Source organism: Haliotis asinina, chromosome 16 (genome assembly GCF_037392515.1).
Source record: "Haliotis asinina isolate JCU_RB_2024 chromosome 16, JCU_Hal_asi_v2, whole genome shotgun sequence".
Taxonomy (NCBI): domain Eukaryota; kingdom Metazoa; phylum Mollusca; class Gastropoda; order Lepetellida; family Haliotidae; genus Haliotis; species Haliotis asinina.
The window spans coordinates 31941915-31953029 of record NC_090295.1 but is presented as its reverse complement, the minus strand read 5'-3'; the positions used below and the strand labels follow the sequence as shown (position 1 = coordinate 31953029).

The following is an 11115-nucleotide window of genomic DNA, read 5'->3' as shown; positions in this document are numbered from 1 at the left end:
CACTTGCTTCGATCATTTTAAGTATTGCAGAAAGGCAAAATAACGATCGGGGTTTATGGACTCTGAGGCAGACCATATAGGTTCCTCGATTATGTGTACAACGTAAGCTTGTTACCAACTAGCGACATTGTCATTTCTTCAAACCATACAAATATTTGCACTGAAAGGCGGTGTGAAACGTGGGAAATATTCAAAATCGAGTAGAATTCGAGTTTTCTATCTTTGAGATAAACAAGACTGAAATAAAAGCCGACGAACTCTGCTGCCCAAGACAATTCAAATTTGAAGCGCACCTAAAATCTTTTAACGTGACAAAAATGTTGTGGAAATTACAACAACCGCGATAACAAATATTTATATGCTTCATTATCGATGTATACATATCAAAGGTGTAAGTTGGATTACAGTAAAAGCCCATGATGTTCAGCATCAGATTTTGAATTTTGAATGACCAGTTTCCAACATGCTTAAAGCCTTGACATATTTATCCCCTTCAGTGTCACCACAGAGGCATGCAAGTGTTTAGGTTTTTCATACATGAAACATAAAACATCATTGCCTCTTTGACAACATAACCTACAACATTCATTTGACCCTTTTAAGTTAAGTTTAACCCTTTTAAGTTACTTAGTTACCCAGCATGCTCACGTTTAGCGGGACATGCGCGAAACGGAAAGTAAACACCGGAAGTGCATTGTGATCACAGGCACCGTGTTGAGAACGCAGTGTGGAGATTTCAGAGAATTTCTGGTTCTTCACAAACAATGCAACTGACAATAACCTCATTATCTGACGACATTTTCACCCTCGACGTCAGTGAGGATTTGGAACTCGAAAACTTCAAAGCTTTATGTGAATTCGAGACCGGCATCTCATCGAACGAAATCGCTATTCTTTGGAATGGACGTCCGCTCCAAGATGACAAGCAAACGCTGAAACAGTACGGAATTAAGAATGGAGATGTCCTTTTATTACAGCAGTTACGTAGTGGACAGAGAGCTGGAGGTCAGGCGGCGTCTGGCCAGTCGTCAGCAGGGGCTGGAGGTACTCACACCATCTCACTGAATAATTTTGAAGACCGTTTACATTTATCTTGTCCGTCAAAGTTTCCAGTAATCTGCGGTACAGACGAAATTTGGAAACGGGGAGTATTATTTGTGATTTCAATGTACATGGACAGTGGCAAATAATGTCATGAGTATGACGTTGCAGACATTGATCATTTTTATTTATAGATACGGGTATTTCCATAATGATGTAGCCTTCCGGTAGCCAAAGTATCAGAGCTATTTCCGGAGCCCCTATTACTGGTATTAGAGTCAAAACTCTTAACTTAAACACAAACTATAACTCCTATAGAACATGTTCGCCCCTAACCTAACAATGGGGGCAGTCTGATTCTATAGTTAGGGGCCTTTCAGAATTTATGGCTTTGATGATATAAGGGGGGCTGTCACCCAAATTCTTCTGGGGTGGGAGGTGGGGTTCCATTAATTTTGTGCACATGTACGGGGATGTGATGGGGTTCATAGAGTTTGTACATAGGCAGAGGGGTTCACTTCCTTTGTACATTAATTTTAGAGGGGATGGGGAGTCGTTCACATTGTAAATGCAACTCCACTAAAATCAACACCACAAACACCCAACACCACCCTACTCCTCCCACAACCATAAATAATGAATGGTCCCTTACGTTATGCCACGACGAAAGTCAGGATTTTTCAAGATTTATTGCAACGTTGCATGTTTGTGACACTGCCAAGATGTCGTCTGCTTTTCGCATGTGGTTAGGCACTGCGCATGCGCATCTCAGGGAGATCTTACTATGAGGTTGTCATTGAGAGTAATCATTGCGCTTTACTGTAACACCTTACACCCTATTTCTGACATAGTTTAATGTAATAGAGTATGATAATATTTATAGGCTTAATCATAATGGTATTTTGTTTATCTGTAGCAGCCACAGCAGGTCCAGTTGACTAAGGTGCACAGAGTTGCATTCCTTAGACGTGGCAGAAACCTATGATCATTGATTCAAATCCATGATTAACCAAAACTTTATTTGTTTGCTGTGCTTGCTGTGCCTGTGGAATGATTACAGGGGTGACAATTTCGTGCCTGTACTGCACACCTGTCATGGTACCACGTCTGATGACAACAAGATCATTTCTTTGTCCAACCTGAATGCCGGCCGAGATCTTTAAACTTCCACCACCGTATTGATCATGTTCCACAATCATACAATTGGCGTATCATTCAGCTCTGTTTCTCCACACGTGAACTCTGCCATCAATCTGGGCTCATCTGTGAACAGAACATTGCGCACCTGATTGACCTTCAAGTTTTGGCATTGAATGGTCAAGTTGATTCTTTATTGTTGATGGTGTGCAGGAAGTGAGATACATTGCACAGGTCTTCTGGACATGTTCCTTACTGTCTGGGTGGAGATTCTGTTTCCTGCAACTCTCTGGAGGGCATTCTAGAGAGATCTGGCTGTTGTGAATCTACTTCTCCTGGCCAAGGTGCAGAAATAGGAGGAGTCACCCTTGGATGATCAGTGCATGGTCTCTCAGTCATCAATCCAGTTTGACAGTAATGAGACATTGCCTGGGAGATGACGCGGTGATGAACATTAAAGTGATTTGCAATGTGCATTTTGAGGGTGGATGTGTTCATGTGTTGTTAACAATCTTGTTGGAAAACCAACCTGGAAAAGACTTCAGGTGCAACATTAGTAGGAAATTTTGTGGCCTGGATTATGTGTTCATGAATAACTATCTCAACCAATGAAGATATTACATTCTCAATAATAGATGTTGCTTAACTTTTTGTGAAGAGTATATGTAACATCACATATTATGGGTGTGACACTAAAAACTGTAACCAGCAGTGTTACACTCACTGCCCAAATAGCATGTTTAGATATTTACACCATGGCTTTTGCCGCCATCATAGTTTTATTATTTGATAACAAGAAAAAATACTAAGAAAGTGTCCAAACATACCTCATTTTTGATGTCTGAAGTGGAAAACAGTTGTTTTCATGGGGCAAAGTTGACATACCAGTCAGGAAATAAACATCATGTGTTGACCGATTTCCCGGCCTTATTGGGTATTTGAAGCACAGGAATACATTTGGACAGCCATTGGTTCCAAATGTATTCCCATGTTTCAAATACTCAATAAAACCCAGAAATTGGCCAACATGTGATGTTTATCGACATTGTAAACAAAAAGGTAAACCAAAGGGTTTTACTGTCTGCACTTGTTTACATCGAGTACAGATACAGCAGTGAAGTGTCATGAACTCTCCGTTTCAGGTGGTTCCCATCGTAGCATCTGGAGCATTCTGTCCCCACTGTTGATGACATGACAAAACAATATTGTTTGTGATGTTTCTACAGGTCAATACGCAGCGAAAAGTCTTGCAGTTTCCGGGAATCAAATACCATTTGATAATGTTTTCCAACCAATCAGATTACAGAGCACAGTGACTTTTGCTTTACTATGTATGTTACTAACCTGTGTCACTTTCTGTTATCCTCACAGCACTGCCACAGATTGACTTCGGCAGTATTCACATCCCTGGCGCTGGACCAGCTGCAGCACCCAGACCTATCCAACCCCAGAACCCAACAGCTGCCATGATGGAGGACCCGGACTTCATCCGTCAGATGCTTCTTTCAAATCCTCACCAGGTCGCATTACTCAAAGAGCGAAATCAACCACTTGCTGAAGCTCTTGCAAGTGGAAAACCTGGTATGTTTAATATGTTTGAGTTGATGGCTCACATTGGCTTTGGTCAGGGCACACCAGACTAGAGGGCACACACCAAAGAATGCTTCAGTCTGGCTGGGGATGTCTATCAGTTCAAGATAAGTACAGTGCATGTGATTCCAGTCAAAAACCAAGGGTATGTCAGAGTAAATATACACAGTCCAGTCTGGTAATGTGGTATGAAATGGTGAGCCATAGTGCCTTATATTGCCTTATATTGCCTGATATGTAGTGCTTTATATATACACTGTATATTTGAGGACAAATTGTGCATAGCCCTGACTATTTTCAATATGTTAAGTGTATTTATTTTTGTTGTCCTAATCTTAAGGATGTTGTATACTTCAGAGAAGTTTCGCGAAGTATTCCTGAAGCAGCAAAAGGAACGTCAAGAGAAAGAGAAGGAACGTATACGCCTTGCCACTGCTGACCCATTTGATGCAGATGCACAGAGACAGATTGCAGAGGAAATCAGGTGAGTTAATGTGCAGCCTACCTCCTGTAAATCATGACATAATACCAGAGCTTGACATTCATGCTAACACACTGGCCCAGGTCTAGCAAAAAGTTGATAGGACTTGTGCAACTTTGATACCAGATGGTCAACTAGATATATAAGGCTGTCAGTATAATTGTACAGGTTTTGATCTCTAAAAAAATAACATTAAATGAAAATAAAAGTTACATGACAATGTGTGAATGTAAGTTAAGCAGGACCAGTAAGAATCTGTAAGGACCAGTGATTTTTAAAAGTTTTTGGTCCTGTGGTCTTGTTGGAAATTTCAGTGAATGTCAAGCCCTGGATACAGAATATTACATACAACCTGATATCACTTACAGAACGCATTGTTATCATTTTAGATCCAATTTTGTCTTTTATTTGGACATATGCATGAAGCTGTGGATAAAACTGATCTTCAGTAGCCCATGCTTGCCTTAAGAGGCGTGTGATCAGATTCGCTGAGTTGGTTGACACATGATTGTATCCCATTTGTGAAGATCAATGCTCATGCTGTTGATCACTGGACTGTCAGGTCCAGACTAGACAATTTACAGTCAGATGCCATATAGCTGGAATATTGTGGAGTGCAACGTTAAGCAACATGCCAACTAATCATTGTAGCTGAACCCATCCATTATTTGGATCTCTCAGCACTGAAAAGCATATTGGATTTTGTTATTGCTAGTGATGAAAAGGAATTTTCTGCACAATAATCTCAATACCTAATGAGCAGTTTGTGACATTATAAAAAATATAACATCATAACTGTAAGTTTCTGTTTAAGAGTGCTTGGAGTATGTTTCAGGTTAAAGAATGTTGAATCCAACATGGAAACTGCTATGGAATTTGCTCCTGAGAGTTTTGGCCAGGTTGTCATGCTGTATGTTGACTGTATGGTGAATGGACATGCTGTTAAGGCATTCGTCGACTCAGGTAATATTTGGAACTTTACATGATATCTACAGTTATGATAGATATACACCTTGAATGAAAGGATGTTGTGTTACACAAAATAATGCATTAAACCAAGATTTCAACAAGAGGCCCAGATAAGCTGTGTATATGCGGCTAAAATATGCATAGAAAGTGTCCAATTACACATTAAGAAATAACTGTTGCGAACCAATTGCGCATTTGAAGTGTTACATACGCAAAACTTTTAAAACATATGCATGTGGAATAATTTTATAAAAATCGCTTGTGTAATGACAAATACATTGGTTACTGTCAAGTTGTACTGTCAGTATAAGACTAGTATTGTACTGTCATTAAAGGGGGAGTGATTTTTTATGAAATCATTTCCATTATATATAAGTTGGTTCCGATTAGGTATGACATATGGCAGTACATACCTGCTTAGTAAACATACTCAGTGACACATACTTAGTTGAGTAAAATCACTGAAGTACCCACATATTTTGGTAATGAAATACCCACTCAACATTCATTATACCCACTCAACATTCATAATACCCATTCAACATTCATAATACCCATTCAACATTCATAATACCCATTCAACATTCATAATACCCACTCAACATTCATAATACCCACTCAACATTCATAATACCCACTCAACATTCATAATACCCACTTCAAAATAATACAGTGGATACAGTACCATGGGTTAAAAAATCCCAGCGTCTAACGCCCTGGACAAGTCAGTTTTCATTTCGGGCAATCAATTCATGGTATCTTTCTTGTCTGTGGACTACTAGATTATTTCCACTAATTGTTTCAAACTGCAAATAATCTAGGATTTCATATCTGCTCATAATGAAGCCATCATAATGAAGTTTGCATTAATCATAAAGAAGAGCTAGTAGAGAATGAAATTATCACACTTCGATAAATAGTCCAGTAAACATTAACATCACACATTGTGTCATAAAAGTCAGGGCGTAAATTTTATCTGGAGCTCTGTCAACTTCTTTTGATAAATGTGGAGGCTGTCTGTGGTTGATGTAGTTGAATATCATGGTACTGGTAAACTGCTGTCTAGAAATCACTTTTATCATGTCACATGTGACACCAGTAACTTGTTACCATCATTACTAACAGTCCCTCAACCATAGCTATCATGTTGACACTAGGGGAACATTACACTCATAGTATTTGTGCACATGGCATATCACCACCCCATAATGTTGTGTCACAACTGCTACCTGTGTTGCCCCCACAGTGAAATAGCTAGTTGATAATATAGACACCAGATAAACATCCCACCCATAGTATCAGGTTTGTAATGTCACCCAAATATATTGTCTCACCAGTACTGCCTGTGTCTTCTTCAGAGTGACATAATTGACATAACTTGTTGACAATATAGACAGCAGGCGCCCAGATAAACATCACACACATTAGGATATGTGTCATGTCATGATAATACCACGATAATGTATCACATTTGCTACCTGTATCTCCACCAGAGGAAATTGACATTGCATGTTCATATTGACACCAGGTGCCCAGATGACCATCATGAGCCAGGCCTGTGCCGAGAGGTGTAACATCATGAGACTGGTCGACAAGAGGTGGGCTGGCATTGCCAAGGGCGTAGGAACACAGAGAATTATTGGACGAGTTCATCTATGTGAGTCATGGATGTCATTCTGCAATTTTCAATCATAATCCATAGACTAGTCAAATAAATGTTAGCATGGCTTTGCTCAGTACATGGAAGTGTTTCAAATAATGTGTGTGTCATATTTATGGAGTGTTTAGTATGGAAAAATTTGACTGAAGATAGCATCATTGAAAATCTTTTTCTTGTGTTAGTAATCTTCATTTAAGATCATCACCATATTCATTCCTGTGCCAGAACCAGTGAAGATGTTTTACAAGATGAGGCTTGCGAAACATACACAATTGTGTTTAAAGAAAAGTAAATCTCCATGAAATCCAGATTGTCTCCTCCATTATAATACGTTTTTGTGGAGAGCTTAGGACACCTACATAGGAGTTCTTGTTAGCAGACATCTTGGCTCAAGAACCCATACATCCTTCATTTTGACTAGGCGCTCAAAGTCTGTTCAATAACTTTCTGTGGACATGATAGGATAGTCCTTAGGTCTTGCCACATAGGGATTCTGTCAGGTGTAGATCTGATTTAATTCAGTTGATAGAATAATTTTGGTTTTACCTTGACATTGAGAGTGTGAACTGATGCTATGACTGGAATGAGTTCATGTTTGTTGGATGATAGCCTAATGACCAAGACTAGCCAAGAAGTCATAAAAATAAGTTGCTGTTCAGTTATGGAAAAGTATTGTATAAGATCACCCAGAACCATTTCTTGTAGATGATTGTGACAGATTCACTGCTGTTTCAGGTCAGATCCAAATTGGACCAGATTACCTCCAGTCCTCGTTTTCCATATTGGAAGACCAACCTATGGACATGTTGCTGGGCCTTGATATGCTCAAACGCCATCAAGTAAGTCAGTCAGCATAGTGACTGCAGTGTCCCTTTGACTGATATAGGTATTCACAAATGGTGAAAGAAATGTAGTGTATTCAGGCATATGAAGTAGATTCAGTGTGCGAAACAGCCACTAGCTTTGCTAGTAAAAATCCATTTGGGCCAGGAAATCTCCACAGTCATTGGCTCGACTGGCAAGTGAATTTTCATGGGGTCATTCTGTAAATGTATCACTCTCTCCAATTCGTTAAGTTAAATAGATTAAAAAATGTTCATATTATATATGACCTTCATGATGAAACCCATGTCATACCAACAATCTCATCTGTTTTACTAATCTTTGGCTTAGTTTCTATGTTCAAATTTCAGGCTAGTGAATTCTTTTCTAGCAACTTTCAGGCATAGCTAGCCCGACTGGCCAGCAATATTTGGACACACTGCTCTGATTCATTACTTGATTAAAAGGACACCCTCATCACTGTGACTGCACTTACCAAAACACATGTTCTGACTGGTCATGTGGAACATAAGGTATCAAAACCCATGAACTGTTGACTTTATTCTAGTTATTGTTTTTGCATACACTGCACACCACTGAATCAGTATTATTTTTCATCCTGACTGTCTATCTTTCAGTGCTGTATCGACTTAAAGAAGAACAGGTTAATCATTGGGACAACGGGCACCGAAACACACTTTCTTGCAGAAGGGGACCTGCCAGAGCATGCTCGTCTCAACCTCAGTAACCAGCCAAGTGTTGACAAAGAAGATGAACAGCTCGCTCAGGCTTTGGCTAAGTCAGCAGCTGAAGCAGGTAGGTTTTCTCCCCTTTGTTGAACTACAGCACTACATTTTCCTGACGAATTAGGCTGAGATTATCAATTTCCCTATGGTTGTGAAGAGATGTAGCCGAAACAGGAATGCTCAGTAGTCTAAATAGCCTCAAAATATACCGGCACTCAGGATATGTTTAGCATAATTCTCTGAGTTTTCTACAAAAACAAGTGGTTTGGACATTTGTGTACACTGTCTTTCAGTGGGTCTGATTATTCACGAGAAGTCTATTTCATCATTTAAAGTGAAAAGGATTTTGTTCTTCTGATGGCACATAAGTCACAAAAAAATGATGTAAATAACACAGTGTTCATAAAAGAGGTGTTATAGTAATGCAGACTTGTATATTCTGCGGCATTTTCTCATGGGACTTCAGTGTTTCCGTTTGCCGGTAATTACTGGTGTTTTACTGCTAAAATATGCCATGTACCTGTAATCTCAAATGCTGTCAGATCAGTGTGCCAGTAAAAATCATATGCAGTTAGTTGGTTATTAGACTAGTGGCAGTAATCATACATTAAGAACACTCTGAGCAATAAAATCATCTGACGTTTTGGTCTCATTACCACGGACGTTACCAAAGTAACCTTGACATGTTGATGCTCCATGATTCTGATCGGCTGAGACAGCGATTCACAAAAACTCGTGTCCTCCATGTCTGGCAGAATGGTACGAGTGGTTACGGTAGGCTTTCAAAGCATGTGTCAAATGGCAACTCAAAAGCAGCCGATGCTGTCATCTCTTTTGGGTAGGGGTTAAGCTCATTTGCTAATGAAAGTGAGGAGGCAACTGGTGACATGATTAGTAATAGCAATGATAGCAAAAAAATTCAAGCTGTCACAAGTAATAAGGAGAGAGAAGCAGTTTAATGATGACTGGTTTCACGAATTTCACTGTTTACACACCAAAAACGATGTGAACGGGAGACTTTGTTTTGCAGAATATCTGAAGTAGCTGGTAAATTGAATAAATCTACTCATGAGTGAATTAGGTTACAAAAATTGGTTTTGAAAGACTACCTTGATAACAATAGTCATCATGAGGCTTTTTGTATTTGGTTTTGGTTTTTATTTTATCAAGGTCATGTTATAGTACAGTACCGCTTAAAATTGTAATGTACCAAAATATTCATTGCTGTCTGTACACTGTACTAGTGGCTTGAAAAGTTAGTGGAAACACAGGATTTCTGAGTGGATGGGTGATCCAGTCATTTGGTATGCAGAGTCTTTAATTTTTGGTTCAAAGTCAAGTTTGCCCTGACTATGTTTCTAGATTTGTCATCTGTGACCCATGTTCTTGGGTTTCTCAGACTGGTAAACATTTTAGACCTGCGTCACCTCAGGCTTCTATAAATATTAAGCTGACATGGTGTCATAAAACTGGAGTGCTTTTCCAAGTTGCATTAAATCAAACTCAGTCCTTAATCCACACCAGAAACTAATGTTCATGTGTTGAAAAATCCTGGTTAACCCTGATTCAGTGTGTAGATCTATATACACCAGTCCTCATTTACTCTTTGATGTTTTACTTTGCATGTGGCTTGGTTGGTGGGATGACAATCTAATGATTAATGAATTCATTTGCTTCAGCATCAGGCAGCAAACCCACACCATCAACAAGTGGTACAAAGGACAGCAAGTCTGGTAGCTCCAGTGCTGCCCCAGCTCAGTCACTACCGTCATTCCCAGAGGAGGTTGTCCAGCGCCTAATGTCACGTGGCTTCACTCGTCATGCTGTGTTAGAAGAACTTAGACTCGCAGGGGGGCATGTGGACACAGCACTAGCTGCCCTTATCGCAAAGTCATTTTCATTGCCTTAAAGCCTATTTCTGTTAAGATCTGAAGGAATGTTTGTACAACCTGCCAAATGCACTTTCTTATATATAAAGTTTGTGATATACTTGAATGAGTTTTGATGAAATGCTTTTTTCTTTCCCAGCACGAAAACTTTGGACTTCATTCTTGTTTTTCATAAAGTCACACAGAGGAATGTGCAGACATGTGTCATGTAGTTTGAATTTCTGTATTAGTATGAAGGAGTTTGGCCATCACATCAGCTTGATGTGTTTCAACACAAACATGGTTTCATTCCACAGAAATTATTACAACTGCTAGAGGTCTCTATGAGTTTCATCCATTTTATCATTATTGATCTGAGAACAGATGACCCCCATGTCCCCATTATAGCATTAATTCATTCTTTGACCAGGGTTACCGGTGTTGGTATTTCAAAACTTTTGTTTTGGCATGGTAGCTCCATCATCAAGTGCCATGATCTTTTAGCCAGAGTTACATCCTTTAGTTACGTCAGATCCCCTGAGAATGATTTTGAGTTATTATGCTGTGCTGAATTAGATTCTTGGTTTGTCACACCACAGTTGCAAGGTCTCAATAATGTGGTAATCATCAAAACCATTCACCACTTACATCTTTCCTTCCATATTAGTCTACCATACCATGCTATCACTGAATTACCATTTGCAGTCACATTGGGCTTGTAGTAGCCTAAAGCAGTTTATTAACTTACCTCACACATGAATGTTGCTGTCTGATTGGTTAAACGCTATTCTATTATTTTCA

General features: G+C 39.4%; 1 protein-coding gene across 1 annotated transcript; it reads left to right on the top strand.

Annotated features, from left to right (window-relative positions):
* Positions 1–658: 658 nt before the first annotated feature.
* On the top strand, positions 659–10441 carry LOC137268430 (protein DDI1 homolog 2-like). Its single transcript, XM_067802999.1, has 8 exons — positions 659–1044; positions 3550–3759; positions 4126–4252; positions 5085–5212; positions 6747–6875; positions 7614–7717; positions 8339–8516; positions 10126–10441. The coding sequence occupies exons 1-8, from the start codon at positions 765–767 to the stop codon at positions 10353–10355; spliced, it is 1386 nt and encodes a 461-aa protein (XP_067659100.1). The 5' UTR covers positions 659–764; the 3' UTR covers positions 10356–10441.
* The last annotated feature ends 674 nt before the right edge of the window (positions 10442–11115 follow it).